General features: G+C 31.9%; 5 protein-coding genes across 5 annotated transcripts; 3 read left to right on the top strand and 2 right to left on the bottom strand.

Moving 5' to 3' along the window:
- Positions 1-174: 174 nt before the first annotated feature.
- On the bottom strand, positions 175-9,376 carry LOC108574055 (small subunit processome component 20 homolog). Its single transcript, XM_017936565.1, has 11 exons — positions 9,246-9,376; positions 8,903-9,183; positions 3,600-8,819; positions 3,269-3,524; positions 2,587-3,192; positions 1,939-2,502; positions 1,675-1,857; positions 1,269-1,596; positions 764-1,197; positions 409-678; positions 175-324 (listed from the first exon to the last, which is right to left on the bottom strand). The coding sequence occupies exons 1-11, from the start codon at positions 9,288-9,290 to the stop codon at positions 175-177; spliced, it is 8,337 nt and encodes a 2,778-aa protein (XP_017792054.1). The 5' UTR covers positions 9,291-9,376.
- Positions 9,377-9,731: 355 nt separating this feature from the next.
- On the top strand, positions 9,732-11,020 carry LOC108574074 (uncharacterized protein C9orf78). Its single transcript, XM_017936586.1, has 6 exons — positions 9,732-9,847; positions 9,940-10,048; positions 10,113-10,258; positions 10,331-10,549; positions 10,633-10,766; positions 10,854-11,020. Exons 1-6 carry the CDS (start codon positions 9,732-9,734, stop codon positions 11,018-11,020), a joined length of 891 nt encoding a protein of 296 aa, XP_017792075.1.
- Positions 11,021-11,379: 359 nt separating this feature from the next.
- LOC108574036 (flotillin-1) lies at positions 11,380-14,651 on the top strand. Its single transcript, XM_017936537.1, has 11 exons — positions 11,380-11,431; positions 11,749-11,825; positions 11,857-11,946; positions 12,039-12,182; positions 12,276-12,395; positions 12,648-12,656; positions 13,503-13,718; positions 13,795-13,982; positions 14,042-14,252; positions 14,334-14,498; positions 14,571-14,651. Exons 1-11 carry the CDS (start codon positions 11,380-11,382, stop codon positions 14,586-14,588), a joined length of 1,290 nt encoding a protein of 429 aa, XP_017792026.1. The 3' UTR covers positions 14,589-14,651.
- A 1,227-nt stretch (positions 14,652-15,878) lies between these two features.
- On the top strand, positions 15,879-16,995 carry LOC108574025 (ADP,ATP carrier protein-like). The gene is made up of 4 exons (XM_017936521.1): positions 15,879-16,032; positions 16,094-16,352; positions 16,414-16,645; positions 16,705-16,995. Exons 1-4 carry the CDS (start codon positions 15,879-15,881, stop codon positions 16,993-16,995), a joined length of 936 nt encoding a protein of 311 aa, XP_017792010.1.
- Positions 16,996-17,257: 262 nt separating this feature from the next.
- On the bottom strand, positions 17,258-18,579 carry LOC108574072 (uncharacterized protein CG1161). Its single transcript, XM_017936584.1, has 5 exons — positions 18,364-18,579; positions 18,175-18,293; positions 17,955-18,069; positions 17,758-17,898; positions 17,258-17,657 (listed from the first exon to the last, which is right to left on the bottom strand). The coding sequence occupies exons 1-5, from the start codon at positions 18,421-18,423 to the stop codon at positions 17,508-17,510; spliced, it is 585 nt and encodes a 194-aa protein (XP_017792073.1). The 5' UTR covers positions 18,424-18,579; the 3' UTR covers positions 17,258-17,507.
- Between the last annotated feature and the right edge of the window lie 635 nt (positions 18,580-19,214).

The raw sequence follows: 19,214 nt of genomic DNA, 5'->3' as shown, positions 1-19,214 counted from the left end.
ATTATAAACATACATATGTGCATATTCACGTACGTAAATCTACAAAAGTATGATACACGTATCATTTGCTTATCGCATATGCATATCGAATTTACATTATTCTAAGAATGCCGTCAACATGTCGGAACATGTGTCGTATTATTTTACATCGACAATTTCCTTAAACTAGGAAGTTTATATAACATCCAAATCAACTTCTTTTTTAGGACGTTTTTTCATTACTTTTTTCCCTCTAATGGTATCCAATTTTCTTTTTTTGGCTTCTTTCTTTTTTTGCTGTTTTGCAATCTTACGTTTAGCAGCCAATTCTGGATCCGTTACAAACTACAAGGAAAAAAGATTGCAATATTTCTTGCTAGTCATTTTTTCTTATTCATTCCACAAGAGAAAAATAACGTAAGAGATTACCTGTTGCGTACGTATTTTTTTCCTTTCCGCTTTCTTAATATCCAACTTCTGTTGTATTTTGCTCAATAATCTATTATACTCTTCGATGCCTAAACGTTTTTTAATCATCGTGGCCGCTTCTTTTGCCAATCGTCTTAAAGCGACATTTTTGTCTTCCGTAAGCGATATCTCGCGTACAATTGGCGACATAATATTAAAAAGGGCCACGTTTAAATATTCCATCGATATTGTAGCCACTACGCCGGCAACCCACTTAAAGTAAGCAATCCGCTAAAAACGAATTTATATTCCAATTACTTCTTTTGCATTAATAAAAAGACAAAAATACATATGGTTATCATCATGTATACTGTACCACTACTATCGATTGGGGAGCTTTAACTATCTCTACATTTACAGCCTTTCTCAGTTTTTTAACCACCCAAGAAAGGGATAATTGATCTTTTTCCGTATGTTTAATATCATCTTCTTGATCAGCAGTCCTAGTATTAATTGTCTTTACAGATTTCAAAATTCGTGCGATAAAAATCAAATTTTTAACAGCTTGATCGGCTAAGTCTTCCAAAATCAGGTCAGGTTGTAGTTGTGCAATTAAATCTAAAGTCAAAGATCTTATAGTGGTGATAGGATCCTGATAAATGTAATTGATTTCCGTTTCGCATTTTTCTGGATTTTCTAACAAGTATATAATTTTATCAACGTCAAGAGCTGCTAAAATAAAACCGATCATTTGAGATGCTGCTAGACGAACCCATGAGTGAGGATGGGCCAATAAGGATTGACTATATTCTGAAATGTATACAAGATTTTGTTAGTGTTAAGAAAATGATTGTATAGTATAATGATGTATTAAAACTCACCAGCAAATGAACAAACAGCTTCTTTGTGTTCTTCATTTTTTAGGAATGCTGTACAATTTGCTGATACTTTCAGCAACAGTTGCAGTACTTGGAACATATGGTGGTCTCTCATTCTCTCTGGATTCTTGATATTACGATGCATTTCTACCCGCATTTCTCTTGGCTTACGTAATTTCACAAAACGACCTGGTTTGTCGTCATCGTTGAAACTTGGGTGAAATTGTTTCACAAGGAAGGGTAGTATTTCTTTTAAACGAGACTCAAAAGTATCTTTTTCCACTGTTACAAATATACCACATAGCTGAGCAGCCAAGGTTCGATGCGTTACCTGAAATAATGCGCAATGAAGTAATTTAATAGCACCGAATATACTGTATATCGTTACGATTTAATGTTGAGTAATTACTTTAATATCTTTTAACCATGCTACGACTATATCAAAAAGTTTACTCCTTTCATTATGAGGAATACGTGTAATCATTTCTTTGATACATTTGGCGCACAATTTCCGACATGTTGGATCATCGTCATTTATCAACCGTGCACCCGCCATTATGAATATGAGGCTTGACTTGGCGATCAAAGTTTTCTAAAATTATAAGTATTAAATAAACTTACTAATTTTCTTTGATACATAAAGAGAACGAGCAAGGGAGTTAAATGTACTCACTAATGGAAATCCTGTTATAATACTGTGAAGCATTTCCAAAGCACTGAGTCGACCAGGCTGCATCTCATAGCTAAGTTGTGTCAAATAAAATGCTACATGCTTATTCACATGTTTGCCAAGAGGATATTCCATCAGGTAGGAATAAAAAACGGAACGTGATTGTAATCTAACATGTTCCAGTTCAGATGTAACACTTAAGGCAGCAACTTTCTCCATGACTAGATACATCTCCGGAAGAATCATTTTTCGAGCAATTATACTTTTAAGTAAACCAAACGCTGTCGCCCGTTTGTCAGTGTCGTGCATATCTTGTTCAGCATACATGATCAGGGCCTTCAGTTGATCTGTAGTGATTGTATAGTTTTTCACATCACGGACGATTACAGACATACATTTGAAACCAGCCATCACTAGATCAAAATTGTCTCCTTTGCTCAAACTTGCCGCGGCATATTTGTGCAATATACTAAAGATAGATTCACAGATATCCGAGATTGTTTCTTGTACCAAAGATAGATTCATTTTGAGCAACCAACTTAAACATTGCAAACTCAAAGTGCTCAACTAAAACAGCAATTAATATAATTTTAAAATATAATACCATGGATTATTTTAGTATTATTTATAATAATAAGGAAATAAAATTACCTTAACATGTTGAGACTTTAAGCATTCACTTATGAGAGGTATAAATGGTTCTATCAAGGGCTTGAACTCTTTATTGGAAATTTTGTCTCTTTTCAATAAAATATGGAATAGTTTTAAACCGAATTCTACAATGACATGGACATTCGTATTCTTTGATGTTTTAGAAGCCACTTTTATACCCATTTTATTCTTTGGTTCTGGAGGTATGATGAAACAATCTGACTTATATCTAGTCAGAACTTCCACTTGTTTCTCTGTAAGTTGTTTATCGTTCTTCTCGGGCATGAATTCGGGAATACTTTTGGAGACTACACCATAAAGGAATATCAACATTTGATCCAATGCTATGAAGGTATTATCAGCTAAACCCAATACTATATTCCTTAAACACTCTACTACTTTCTGTATAGTTTTATACGAGTGCGTTTTCATGAGCACTTCTTTTAATGGCATAATCAAATCTACCAAGCAAGATTCAGTAATATATTCTGCCAATATATGAAAAATATCAAAACTTTTTGTGGATTTTGCTTCTGAAACATTCCTCACGATTCCTATTACTTCTTTCTCTTCTGCACTTAGTCCAAATAAATCTACTTTACATACCTAATAAATTAGAGCACATGATTTATTACAGTAAATGTGAAACTATTACTTTAAAAAAATTTATAACAGTACTTACAGATAAAATACTTTGAAGACTGTTGTTAATATCGAATTTTTGATAATATGGTTTCAAAGCAACTAACACTGCTTGTACTGTATATGCAAGAACGTGAACTTGGAAACCTTTCGTCAATAAGGTATTCATTTCTCTTAAAAGATGATTAAGATATTTCGGACCCAAAGTTATCATAATTTTTTGTAATATTTCGCGAGTAACCCGTCGTACTGAGTCCAAACGTGATTTCAGGAATGTACATAACTTCATAAAAATTCTGAAATAATCGGTAATATTATTTTAATAAATTATTATTTATTAGTTTCATATAAAGATAGATGTATATACTTACCCTGGTAAATTAATCTCTAAAATGTGCTCAGGTAATTTTTGTAATAATTTGACAAAAGCAAGTGCAATTGGGACTCGCATTAATTCTTCTTCCTCGTTATCTGCCGCAACTCTTTTCTTGTTAATTTTGTGACTATTCTCCCGACTCGTTCTTGCTACAATAGAGCGATGGAGCTGAGGTAATAATTGCTTGGATATACTAAACACAACTCGTCGTGCTCTGTACTGTGAAAGAATTGTTTGTTTCTCCACCACAGGTATTTCTTCCTGTGTCTCCTTTTGAACACTTTCTACAGTTTCTGCAACATTGTCTATATTTTCAGAGTTTAAAACTTCGTCTAACTTTTCTCCTACATCTTGTTCAATGTTTTTATCATCAATGTTTTCCTCAACGTTTTTGTCGTCTTCTTTCTTTTCATCGGAAACTGCTTCTTTTTCAGAAACTTCTTTGATAGCTTTTAAATCTGAAGATCCTTCTATAGGAGTATACTTCGACAGATTAAAATGAAAAGAATCCAAAATAATGACAATGATTCTGACAAGTTGTTTTTGAAATTCTATAGAGCCCCTTAATTTATCTAAGTAATGTTTTAATATAACTTCGTACTGGTGCCATGGCAAGAGTTTGCACACTGTTCCAACTGCTTCTATTGCAGCATCAACAATGCTGTTTTTATGTGCAAAAGCTTCATTGCACAAATATGAAGAAGCAAGAGGAAAAATAAATTGTGTTAAGGTTCTTGGATTCAATGTCTTCTTCAATGATTTTACTATGCTGCAGAATTTAAGCAGTGCTCTTGCTCTTCTGTGCAGCTGCAAATGTTGCATATTTTCAAAGAAATCTACTTCAGGATCCATTTTGTTAGTTAATAGCGACAAATCTCGCAAAACAGGATGAACATCTGCACATTCCATGGCCATGTGTCCTAAGAAAGCTATTGACTGAAGTTTTACAAATTCATTCTTAGCAGTTATCCCTCTTCTTATCAGAGCCAAAATTGTATCATCCATTAAATATCGTCTATCCACTATACTTCCTTTGTGTTCTTTTGCCAATTTACAACCAAGAACTTTGAGGCATTGTCCTGCATTATCTCTTAATGCTAAATCTCCTTCATTTTTAAGAAAGTAATAACAATTATAAATAATAGCTATGCCAAACTCTAAAGTGATCTCATTCTTTTCTATTGCATTATTAATTTCAGAAAAGGCATCCAACCTTTTCTGGAAATCTGGTTGATCGATCCATCTACGATCCCATGCATTAAGATCACTTAGTAAATTATAATTTTTCATTAATGTCTCGCGATCATCTTCGGACGATTTTTCAACGATGATTTTGTACAGTTCCAGAAGCAATCTACGAGCAGGTAATGTCGTTATTACACCTAATAAGGGCAAAATTGCGCGTATATGAATTATCGGATTTTTAACTTGTTTCGTAAGATTTATCACGGTAGTAATTAATTCCATAATCGTGTCTTCTGCTTCTCCAGCTCCTGCCTTTTTAGTTAATATTGGTAGAGTAAGTGTAAGAAGTACATCAGATGCATCTGCATCTTTCACAAATTCGGAGATACGTGATAAAATCACTAATTCTGTTTTATTTATCCCCCTGTTTGACTTCTGAAGTTTATTTTTAATATATTCTAAAATACTAAACACATGAGGGAGGAGTATAGTAGAGCCGTAATTAACACCATTGGATACGGCTTCCTCGTTTATTTCAAGCAAGTTATTAAGCATAGGTGTTAAAGGAACAAATGCTGTATCAACTTCCATATCATTTTCATTTATCTTTCCATAGTCTTGCAATGTTACCATTTTTTGGATCATTTCAAGAATAGCATTAATTACAGATGCATGAGTTTTTGGGCCTAATAAAAGTCTCATCACGTATGGTAGAGGGCTAACAGACTTATCGTCATCGCGATATTTTATAAATAATGGATAATAACGCGAGTTTTGGCTCCACGACATCATCAGCTTTAATAATGGAGTAGGACTATGAATACCCTCCATGGGTAATTTTTCTAATTGTGGAAATACAGCTACATTAAACAAAGCATCCACTTCGTGGTCATTCCATGCATAGTCTTCAAAGTGGTTAAAGAACCTTGTTAATATTAAGATGCAGCTTGTTCTCACGTTTCTGATAGATGTTAAGAAACCGACATAAACTCGATCTGATCTTTGTAAAATTCCAGTAACTTCTGCCAGAATGCATATTACCAAACGAAGCAAAAATGGTAACAATTTCTGACCCATTTTGCTACCACATTGCTCTATTAAAATTCCAAGTAAATTAATAGCACTTTGCAAACGTTTAGGTGGAATAACATTGCTCAAATCCACAGTATCAATAATCTTCTGTGTTAGCTGCTTTAAGTTAACTTTCTCATTCATTTCCAGGGACATGAACCTCTTAAAAGGTTTAAATGCCATTTTCGTAAATATAATCATTTCGTCCTCTTGAGTGCCAGCTAGAAAACGTAAAATCATTTTCCGTCTTACAGCACCCCCGGCTTTACCACCAGTCCTCATCCCTATTTTTGTAACCATTTTTGCGTAAATTATTCTCATCAGTATAGGTATCAATTCTTCGCGATGTTCGTTTTGTATCATGTTACTTTCCTGATCAATCTTGAAACGTGTCAGTTCAGTCTTCAAATTTTTTTCATCAATTAAACCGAGCAAATTGGTTTTGTAAGGTAATAAATATTTGTACTTATAAGTCAGAAGACAATTTAAAGCACCCTTCTGAATGTCAGAATTTTTTGATGACAGTAAATCTAAATAAATTTTTTGCATCTCTGATTCTCTGTACAATGTTTTTGGATTTGTTATCTTTTCAAATATTTCTAGCTGAGCAATTAAAAGCTTCACTTTATAATTCCTACTAAGTATAAATTTAGTTACTTGTTTAGATTCTTTTTGTTTTAATTTTGTACTAATGGGAGATATAGTTTCTTTTTCCTCCTTCTCCTCTTTTTCTTCAGATTCACTATCATCTTCACTTTGCGCATCAATTTCCATTTCGTTATCGGTATTCGCTTCTTGCATTTTTAAAATACTACAACACTTAGCATCTTCAGAATTCGTCTTGAAAAAATTGTCATTTACAAAATCAATGAATAATCCTGTTATATCTCTGTTTTTCGTTTCACAGAATTGCGAAAAACTGGACATACATTTCCACAGAAGAATTTCGTGATTCTCATAGTCTGGATTATCATTACTTTTTTGTATTGAAGTTTCTATTTCAGAAATAATTTCACACTCAAATGATGGCTTATAATCTGGAGTTACTGTATGATCACGTTTTAATTCATCCAAGAATATAGGCCAAAATGGTTCGCATTGTTTGTTTGCATATGAAGCTATAATCTGACTTACATTATTCCATAGTAAAGAAAAATTTATATACATATTTCCTAGTAAATATCGTAACGGAAGTTCGTAATATTTGAAATCTAAATTTGTCACGGCATTATTTTCGAATGATAATGCTTGTAAATGGAGTAATCTACTCCGATAATTTTGTACTGTAATAGGTTCAGATTCTGCCAAATACATGTGTTCCATAACACTTTTTTCAACCGTTTCGGTGTTTATTATGGATGATTTAATTGCTTTAACATTGGCAAATAAAGAATATAAATGTGTTACTACTAAACGAACGTCACCGAAGGGTGAACTCAATTTCTGTGCAATACTATTTTTCAAATTATCAAACACACTTTGATTCACGTACATTTCTTGGTATTCCGAAGTACTAAAATATGTTATGCATAAATCTGTTGCATTCAAAATAAATTTATTATCAGGATATTTAGTAATTAAATCTAATATTTTTATATCGTTGATTTCCAGAAACTTGTGCAAAATTTCTGGTTCGAAAATGTGAATTGCTGATTCCAAAGCTATCAAGAATGTCAAACATAATTTGATCATATCACTTTCTGTATTTGTGTTATTTAGTATTCGTTTATACAGAGATAATATTCCCTTTTTTAGAATGTCTCTGAACTTTTCTGGTAAAGGCTTCAAATGTGGTAAAATAATTAACATTTTTAATGCATTTGTTGATACATTATCATCCAACAAAGCTTCTAATTTTTTTTTAAAGTAGCTGATACTTTCAGGTTTCGCACCTCGTATATCTAAAATATAATTCGTCCATTTATTTAAACTGATACCATTGATACACAAGAGAGCCTTTACTTTAACAATCTTGCTAAACAACTGTAAAGTATCATGATTGAAATTAGTGGAAATGCTGTGTCGTATTATATGCGGCAATACCAATGTTTCAAATGATGAATAGTGTATTAAACTTTCAACAGCTTTGTATAATAATTTAATATCTTTCACAGCCATAATTTTGAATAACACCTGGCTAGATGTTTCTTGCATTAACTTAACATTGTCTGCCAAAAGAATAGCAACTGATACATTTATGGATTCCTGCAACACATCATTCTCATTTTCAAAAGTATCTAAAATTTGTACCAATTTTCTAATCAGTAATGCAGGATCCATAACAAACTTTCCATTTTTATGAATAATAACAATTTTTAATAACTGCAGCATGAGAACCAAACTTTTCTCTCTCTCAACTGTTGGTTGGAAATGCTTAGTTTTCTCAATAGATATATCTGTTACATTTAAGAACACAGACCAGAATATTTGACATTTCTGTGGGTGTATATTTTGCAATAAGCAATTAAAAATTTCTTTTAGTAATTCAAATATTATGTTTTGGTTCAGATGTTCATTATTCAGTGCATTAATATATAATGAAAGCATTTGTTCTGCACATGAATGAAATAGTCCTGGTGTACCAGACACTATTTCAAATAATAATTTGCTACATCCTGGTACTCCATTAGGATTATTCTTTAAAATATGCAATATTGTTTTCAAGAAAGAATCTTTATCTTTAATCTTACGTGCCACAAATGCAAAGCTTTCAGCTGCAAAGCTATTTATATAGGCTGGTTGTGTATCTGCCAATAATGGTAGCAATAGGTCAAGAACAGTTTTAACATTTTTAACCAGATATCTCCATAAAAATTTGAACAAATAAGCTAATGATGTAAATGTATACTCTATTTGTTCTGTATCTTTGGTTTGTAATAAGTCAACAATAATTGTCAGAAATTTAGGGAAATATTCATAAAAATCTTTTTGTAAATCTTTAGATACAGCTACCACTAATCTGTAAAAAATATCTATTAAAGTAGTCTTTTAGTCTACATTTATCAATTTGCTAATTGATAGAATTTTTCATTCAACACTTACTCTAAAATTGGTTGTAGAAATAAAACATCTTTTTTTTCCAAATATTCTATTAATGTGTCTATTACGAATTGCTTTTGATTTACCAATTGTGGGAGTGTGATAATGTTGCGAACTTTCTTTTTAAAGTTGCTATAACCTTCTGTAAGGTTAAGATAATTCCATTTTTGAAGTGTCTCGTGAAAATATGTTTCAATTTCTTCATTGTTCTCCTCGTTTCGGTGGGCAACACGGTGAAATACATCGACGTCAATTTCACTCACTCTTTCAGAAAATGATTTAAACTATACGAAAAAAATGGTTTAAAAAATGCTTGTTAAAAAAATTTTTTATATATATTTCATACCTGAAATGTGTTTAATTCTTTATGACGAGTTGGTTTATTCTTCATGTTGCTAAAATATTTGAAAATACTAATTTATTAAATTCAGTTTCTCATATTTTAGAAGAGTAGAAAACAATCCGCATTGACATTAAACCGTGCCGTACACCTGTTATTTCTCACGTGTAGTTTAATCAAAGAAAAAATGAGTTCTAGATAGAAAACCTTCCTATAGTTTTTTTCATGGGATATCTTGCATTCATATATTTTCTACTAACTTTCACATCTGATATCTTTATAACTCATGGAATACATATGTTGATAGCGATGTACTTTTTCATCATTGTAAAATGACATAAAGTGTTTCAAATCTGTTATCAATTCGTAGTGTGTGTTAACCTGTAAATTTTTGCGCTGTTTACTTATTTTTTTATTTGCAAACGTTGTTGTTAATATTTATTAATAGGAAATTAGTAGAAAATCTTTGTTTTAATGTGTCCTTTGAAACAGATGACTAGTACGGAAGAAAATAGAATACAATTTAAAAAAAGATCAAGGAAACCACTAAGGAAACGACAGGCTTCATCAGATGAAGATGACAACGAAAGTGAAGAAGCATCTGTCAGGTAAATGATAAATACAAATATATGTAGTAGAGATTAGGCAGCAGTTAAATATAAAAACATTACTTGATTGTGATAAATGCATATTTATTTAGAGAAAAAGTTGAAGAAATGAAAATTATACAAAAACTTCGCGAGCGTCCGAAAGGAGTAAACGTTGTTGGATTAGCTCTTGGGGAAAATGTAACACCTGATGTAATGACAGTAAGTATGATACAGTAATTAGTAAATAAAAGATAGAACTTTTTTATGGAAATATTTTTTTCAGTCAGATCCTTTTAATGTAAAAACTGGAGGGATGGTAAATATGGCTGCATTAAAAAATACAAAATTAAAACAAAATGATGCATATGAAACAGGAATTGGTACACAGTTTAATGCAGAAACTAATAAAAGAGACGAAGATGAGGAAATGTTAGTATTGGAACATTTTATAATATTAAAAATTAAGTAATCAATTCATAATTTCTACATTCATTTATTTAGGGTAAAATATATTGAAGAAGAATTATCAAAGAGGAAAAGTAAAAATGAAGACAAAACAGAAAATGGATCCAATAGTGAGAAAGGATCTTATTGTTCACCAGAAGAAGCAGCTTTGCAAGCAGTACCTGAACATTTAAGACAAAGTTCTGCACATAGGAGTGAAGAAATGCTTTCAAATCAAATGTTATCTGGCATTCCAGAGGTAGACCTTGGAATAGAGTATGTTTTTTACATGTTTGAATTTTTCAGCAAATTGTTCATGAAAGTAAACATTTTTATTATAAATAAAAAAATATTTGTAGAGCAAAAATTCGTAATATTGAAGCTACAGAAGAAGCTAAGTTAAAATTGCTGTGGGATAGACACAGAAAGAAAGATGGTCCCTCTCAGTTTGTACCAACAAATATGGCTGTGAATTTTGTACAACACAATAGATGTAAATTATTTATTTTATTTTTACCTTTATCCAACTTAAATTATCTTATGTAATACATAAATATTATTTTTTATATTTGTTTTTCAGTTAATATAGAAGATACAGATTTTCAAAAGTCAAAACAAGATTCTGATGATAAAAAACAGATTGCAGCTCCTCGTGATGATTATAAAGGAAAACGAAAAGATAATGGAGAAAAAGCAACTGATGATTACCATTATGAGAGATTTAAAAAACAATTTAGGCGATTTTAAAATAATCTGTAATATAAAAAGAAGAATGATGTATTTCATAATGACATATTTCATAATGTATTATTTATATATACATATATAAAATATGTAAAATAAATTTTGACCTATTATTAAGTTATAAAAATTGTATGATTAAACGTATCTGATTACTGTATATGATTTCATGCGAAAGACTACGGACATGTATGTCACGAAACTTGTGCGTACGTTTTTCGCGTCTATTGCAAACTCGGCATAAGCTCCGATAGTATCTCAGAATGACGACATCGTAGCGACGTCAATTGACTGTAGAGGGATTACACCGAAATTCGATCCCTTTAAACTTGCATTAACTATTGTTTTTCTTTACACTTGCAACTATGAGTTATGGATTTGTTACTTGTGGGCCGAACGAGGCTCTTGTAGTGTCAGGTAATTATATACACAAATATTTGTTATGATTTATTCGCTTTCTACGTGCTTCAAGTAAGCCGACATGGGAGGAGTACTTTGTCAATTAATTGATTGGGAAGATTTAGTTCGCAATGAAGTAGAGAAATCAGTTTTGTATTACACTTTTAATTTCTTGTAATTAATTTCACATATTCAATACCGATTTATATTACTGTATCATTTAACAACCCGTTTATTTTTTTCTATCTCTGACACAAATTTAAGATGATATTTAGGATCGTATGTTTAATTTTTTCCGCATTCGATTTACGACTTATTTTTGACGTTTTTTCAAGGCTGCTGCTACAGCAAGCCTCTATTAGTACCTGGTGGCCGAGTATTTGTGTGGCCAATGGTCCAACAAGTGCAAAAGTAAGTAATTTTTATACTATTAAAACTGAAACATTAAAGCGCTAAATTATACTTTACAAGTGGAAAGTCCAACTGTATATACATGTCAAGGTGTACCAATTTCTGTAACAGGAATTGCACAGGTAAAAAATATTAACTTACATTATAATTAGTGTATACATACAAATAATTGAATGACAATTTATTAAAAAATGATTTATGTACATGTTTGAAGGTCAAGATACAAGGGCAAAATGAGGAAATGTTATCTACAGCATGTGAACAGTTTCTTGGAAAAACTGAAGAAGAAATTCATAATATTGCACTTGTAACATTGGAAGGACATCAAAGAGCTATAATGGGAAGCATGACAGTAGAGGTATAATAAAGAGCATTTTGAATTATTTTAATTGAATTTATATGTGGAAAGAAATATTAATTTTATTTAATTTATGTTGCTTGTGCACCATAGGAGATATACAAGGACCGTAAAAAATTCAGCAAAGAAGTTTTCGAAGTAGCAAGCAGTGATCTAGTGAATATGGGCATTACTGTTGTGTCCTATACTTTAAAAGATATTCGAGATGAAGAAGTAAGTTAATTTTTTCTCCATTAAAAATCATTTATTTTATGTTCAACAACTTAGGAAGAATTTTTATGCAAAAAGTGTAAAACAATTGAATATGCTATACTGTGATATGTACTCATAAAGTCTTTTTGGTGTCAAAAGTCCCCCTTTAAGTGGTTTTATGATATTTATAAGTAATTTTTATTAATATGAGTTAATGTAGTCCAATCTTGTACGCTGTAAATATTGAATACATTTTTGTTTTGTTACTTTCAGGGGGCAAAGGTACGTTCAAATTTTGTTTTATCACTACATATAATGCCAATGCACAGCTGTTCAAACAATATTAGTATAAATTGTTAATATTCAAATAATGTGGAATTTAGAGCATATTTCAAGTGCTTGCTTCAGTGGGTAGCAAAAACTTTCTATACATATTTGCAAAACTTTGTCATTCAAATAAGTGTGGTACTCTTACTGTATGCTGCCTTTGTGTAATTCAGGCTGAACAAAAATTCAATGCTGAAATTAATTGTAGTATCGGAGCCTCCATACCAAAATAGGAATCCGACAAGGGAGAATAGAGAGGGAGTAGTTGGCGTAGTGCGCAAAGCCTCGGCTTGCTAAGCCGAAGGTCCCGGGGTCGATTCTCTCGTTTGGGTCCCTCAAAATTTTTCCGTCGGTTCCTACAAATGGGGGCTCGTCCGGGATGGAGACAGCTACGGCTACACGAAGCCAAGAGTTGTGCGATGAAAACATATTGAGGGTTGCACGTCTCCCAAAAATGCATTGTTTTGGCTGTGTGCCACTGTGTGGGGGAGTGTACCCGAAAGTGTTGAGTTGTTGAACTTTAGGACATTCGAGGGCGAATGTCAGTTCAGGATGGCCGAGTGGTAGTATCGGGGCCTCCATACCCAAATAGGAAACCGACAAGGGAGAATAGAGAGGGAGTAGTTGGCGTAGTGCGCAAAGCCCTCGGCTTTGCTAAGCCAAAGGTCCGGGTTCGATTCCCGTTGGGTCCCTCAAAATTTTTCCGTCGGTTCCTACATAATGTTACTAAACAAAATTCTTAACGGAAAAACAGTATTCTTGGTAACTATATAACATTAAACATTTGTCAATTATTTATAGGGGTATCTAAAAGCTCTTGGAATGGCACGAACTGCTGAAGTGAAGCGTGACGCAAGAATTGGAGAGGCAGAAGCTCGTAGAGATGCTCAGATTCGTGAAGCTATTGCTGAGGAACAAAGAATGGCTGCCCGTTTCCTTAACGATACCGATATTGCTAAAGCACAGCGAGATTTCGAACTAAAAAAAGCCGCTTATGATATGGAAGTGCAAACTAAAGTAAGTATTTTTTTTTGCTTTTATCATCCCTTAAATAAATTATACATGTTTATTACATACGATGTATTATCTATAGAAAGCAGAAGCGGAAATGGCATTTGAATTACAAGCTGCAAAAACTAAACAAAGAATTATGGAAGAACAAATGCAAATAAAAGTAGTTGAACGCGGACAAGAAATCGCGGTACAAGAGCAAGAGATGTTAAGACGTGAAAGAGAATTAGATGCAACTGTACGACGTCCAGCTGATGCAGAAAAATATAGGTAAGTTACGTGAAGTTAAGGAATTGGAAAATGAATATTAATAAACATTATATTTGTAGATTAGAAAAGATAGCTGAAGCTAATAAAATGCGTTTAGTAATGGAAGCTGAGGCAGAAGCTGAAGCCATCAAAATTCGCGGTGAAGCAGAAGCCTTTGCTATTGAAGCAAAGGCTAAAGCAGAAGCGGAACAAATGGCAAAGAAAGCTTCGGCATGGCATGAATACAAGAGTGCCGCTATGATAGATATGATGCTTGACACTCTTCCTAAAGTAATTGGATAAGATTTTAAATTGTAATTACAATGTTCTTTTATTTACTAATATAAATCTTTTATGTTTAATGTTTTACAGGTTGCAGCTGAAGTTGCAGCACCTTTATCTCAAGCAAAGAAAATAACAATGGTTTCGAGTGGAAATGGAACTGTTGGAGCAGAGAAACTAACTGAAGAAGTTTTTAGTATCGTAACACGTGTGCCAGAATTGGTTAAAAATTTAACAGGCGTGGATATTGCAAAGGTACGCTAATCATAATAATTAATGTCTGACGTATATCAATGTAAGAAAACCTAATTATTACTTCTTTTTCAGTCCGTTCATGCTGCTTAAACAAATGGTACAAGAGTTTTAAATACTTCCTGACCACATTCATACTCGTACTAAGTATTTAACGAGTCTTTGATACACACATTTATTTTAATATGCTGTTGCATATTAGAGTTAATTTACAAGTTTTAACTTCGATGATATTTCGTTGAATAAAAAGTTCAGTATTTTCACTGCCAGGTAATTAAAAATATATCACTTTCGATTAGTGCCAATTTTGAATGGATATTTTAAAAACAAGTGTATTCAAATTGGTATACATATTCGAAAATAGATTATAAATTGTGAATATATTCGCACAACATTCGTATTCCATTACTCCACTGATACGCAATAGATAGCAATGAATGCCTAAGTTATACAGGCAGTGAATGTGTATTTTATTTAATCGATATTGAAGGCTCATTAAAGTCCAATTTTATTTTATGTAATGAAATAAGTTAAACTCGTATTAAGATTTTATGTTTATTATTTTTTTAATTAAACTTTTATGCACTTAGAAGAGAAGAGAAACAAATGCAAATATATCTTTTTGAATCTCATATTGACCAAAGATGGTCCAGTTTTGTCCATACGTATATAACTTTGCCACTATGTGCCGAAACATTCCTCTAAATATGCTGTACGTACCTTCCAAATGTATTGATATTATTAACGGGTATGCGTATTTTAGAAACGGAAGTGCTAATATTTAACAATTGTTCAATGTGGTTTGATGTTAAGTAACTATGTCTAGTCCCTGAAATTTAAATATCTTTACTTAATGTTTAGTTATACTTCCTACATTTAAAGATGCATTAATATATTTTGCGTCAATTTTAGCTAGAATTTACTGTGATCTGAAACTCTTTGTACTAACGGAAAAAAATAGTCATAGTTCTTGAAACATATTTCAGAGCTTTGATTACAAAATTTGTATGACCAATTTAACGCCTTAAATTGATGAAAAAAAGATTCGATTTTATGTAAAGCGATTAAACGTTAAAATTAAATTTGTTGTGTTAATTTGCACACCCTGTTGTTATAAATCAAAAACAAAAACAGGAAACAATAGAAGTTATAAAACTAGAATCTTTTAAAAAAGCTTATGTTAAATGCGGGTTAAAACTTATTTACATAACGTTCCACCCGAATTTCAGTATGTTGGAAATGAATCTTATCTTAAAATAAACCTATGAAGGCAACTTACTCTTAAAATCAACTTAACATTATGATTTCTAATTTGAATCGTTATTATCATTATACACTGCAATTTATCTCTGAAGATGCATATATTTCTTGAAAATTTATAATATGGATGCATACAAGTCATTTTTAGTAGATTTTTTAGCTGGTGGGATCTCTGCAGCTGTTTCAAAGACTGCAGTTGCACCATTGGAAAGAGTAAAGTTATTACTCCAAGTTCAATATACCTCAAAACAAATTAGACCCGAAGATCGGTATAAAGGTACGTTTTTGAGTATAAATCAGCATACTTGTTTATTCTTATATGATTTTAATTTTATCAGGTATGATGGATGCATTTGTACGCATACCCAAAGAAACTGGTTTTCTAAGTTTTTGGAGAGGAAATCTGGCTAATGTAATCCGGTATTTTCCAACCCAAGCCTTGAATTTTGCATTTAAAGATAAATTTAAAAGTATATTTTTGGGAGGTGTCCCAAAAGATGCATTTTGGAAACAGTTTGCTGGAAATTTGGCATCTGGTGGAGCTGCTGGAGCAACATCTCTCTTATTTGTTTATCCACTTGATTTCGCTCGTACAAGGTAATGCATATGTGTATATACTGTTAGCTTCATATAATATAGTAATAAATATATGTTACAGATTAGCTGCAGATATTGGAAAAGGAGATAAAAGAGAATTCAAAGGTTTGGGAGACTGTTTAGTAAAAATTTTCAAGACTGACGGTCTTTTTGGTTTATATCGTGGTTTCAATGTGAGTGTTCAAGGGATTATTATTTATAGAGCCGCTTACTTCGGTTTTTATGATACCACAAAAGGCTTGCTACCTGATCCAAAACACACCCCTCTACATATTACCTTTTTAATTGCGCAAGTGAGTTATTTATTATTTTATGATTATTTTCAAATTGTAATACATAATATTATTTACAGGTTGTAACAACAACGGCTGGAATCATATCATATCCTTTTGATACAGTTAGAAGACGTATGATGATGCAATCGGGCCTTAAGAAAACAGAAATAATGTATAAAAATACATTGGACTGTTGGATGAAAACAGCCAAAACAGAAGGTGTTGCAGCGTTTTTTAAGGGTTCACTTTCAAATATTCTTAGAGGTACTGGGGGAGCATTAGTTTTAACGTTATATGATTCAGTTAAAGAAGCAATTGAGGACGCGCTAAAGACAGATGAAAAACCTAAACCTGCTGCACCAAAATGATATTAGTTCAACTGTGTTACATCTGTTAATTCTTCTACAAATTGAATATAGATTAAGTAAATCAATTCAAAATGTTTTTGATTATTCATACCATGAAAATAATCATTGCATATAGTAAAATTATTCATGTTCCTGTAACAATTTATAAGTAACAATGTAAAATATTTTATTTACAAAAAAAAGATGTTTCATTGAAATATATATACTCTTACCAATAAAAATAACACATTTTAATACTTTATTGTTTAATACATTAGCTTCGGTAAATTTGAATATTACTAGGTATATATATTCGGTGCAATGTTAACATAGCATCTGTGACCTAGTTTGGTGGCATTTACAAATAGATCAATTATTTATTTATCATTTTATGGAATTAAATTTTCATGTTTATATGGAAGTTAAACTGGAAAAATTATGTACAAAATTTGTAAATGCCTTCAAATGAATGTCATAGATTTTGTATTATTATTTATCATATTTAATTCTTTCTATAAACAGATCTGTACAATTTAGTTAAGCATAGTATGCCGATCATAAATATTACGACGTTGCTCGCGAACTTGACGTTTCCATTTGTCCTGCTGATGACCAACGCGATTTAAAACATTACCTCTTTCACCCATAGGATGAGATGTACCAGGGGCTATTGAGGGATCATCCTATTAAAACATGAATGATTTAAGTAAATACTACATATATACATTACTCTGATATTTTATATATACTATATATATTACATAACAGCTTGTATTAACATACCTCTTCATTATTATGTTCATGATAGCCAATATTTGTTGAAGCTTTATGAATTCTTTTGTTTAATAATGGGTCCAAACAAATTAAAAATAACATATAAATCACTAAGAGGGATATTACCCAAATAACAAGTATCACCACTATCTGTAAAAATAATCTCATGATTATTCCTGCTAAAAGAAAACTAACAAAAGACTTACTTTGATTACAGCAGTGTTTCTATTTTCATATTTGCAATCACATCGTGAACAAAAAATTTCCTCTTTACCTTTCAACTGATCCCCTACTTTTGTTAATACCACATCTTCACAGTTACTGTGGATTAAAATTTAAATGAAGTTATGTAGTGCTGAATACACTGTACAGATGTTAAACACGTGGGATTTAGTTCACTAATTGAATATTAGAAATTTTAATTACCATTGTGAGGGTGGAACATTTATAATATATGTTTGTCGTTCCAATGACGATTGTGTTGTATTTATAACGGATGAAAGACTAGGACAAATGCATTTACATCGCTTATCATCATATTGCGCCTGCAATCGTTCGTACAGATTATGTATTATATCAATTAGATTTCGTTGTTTTATAAATTGATGTTCTAACCTCAGATTCTGACAGAAATACAAATATGATCGCAGTTGCGAAGAAAATGTGCTTCAACATTATATTGTTAAAACTCTCATTCAGTATGTGTTCCTCTTCTATTACTTCGATGTATTTAACTTATTGGTCAGGTGTATTGTCAAACAAAACACTTACTGTAGTACCATCTTGTACACAGCTCTTAACTGTCAAATAATATAAAAGTAACTGATGTTACGTCCCAAACCCCTAGTAAAGGCGGATACGCAACAAGAAATGGATCTTGCTTCATCTCCGGTCTACTAGCCTTTAGCGCCATACACTACTCGAAGAGTGGGGACATGCAATGGTGAGGGATAAAAAGAAAGGCATTTCGTCTCGGGATCGTTTGCTAAACTCGTCAGTAGGGTTGATCCAAATGACCCATACCTCAGATACCTTGACTATTGAGATTTAGAAATGACATATTGAGGACTGGAGCGAACGTGGTCATAATGATCACCGTTCGAACCACTCAGATTTTTGAGATTTGAAAGATCCGCAAATACCCGCTTAAGAAGCCCAATGCGCCTAGGAACGGCACACTGTTAACAAATGACACAGGTGGCATATTCTACAAATATTGCAATCGATGAATCGCAATATATCTCGACATAAAACGATATGACACGTAATTTGATTTAAACCACAATTTATATATAATATGGAATGGTTTAGCAATTAATGAATCACTACTATATATTTTTTAAATTATATTAATTGAACATAATGAAAAATAAAAATTTTCCTTAAACTAAAGTCATAATCGTTCATTAGTCATACAACAAACGTTCTGTTCAAATCTGATATATGTAATTTCTTTTATATGATTT

Source organism: Habropoda laboriosa, unplaced genomic scaffold (genome assembly GCF_001263275.1).
Source record: "Habropoda laboriosa isolate 0110345459 unplaced genomic scaffold, ASM126327v1 scaffold145, whole genome shotgun sequence".
Lineage (NCBI taxonomy): Eukaryota > Metazoa > Arthropoda > Insecta > Hymenoptera > Apidae > Habropoda > Habropoda laboriosa.
The sequence above is the reverse complement of the archived record's forward strand: the minus strand, read 5'-3'. Positions and strand labels throughout refer to the sequence as shown.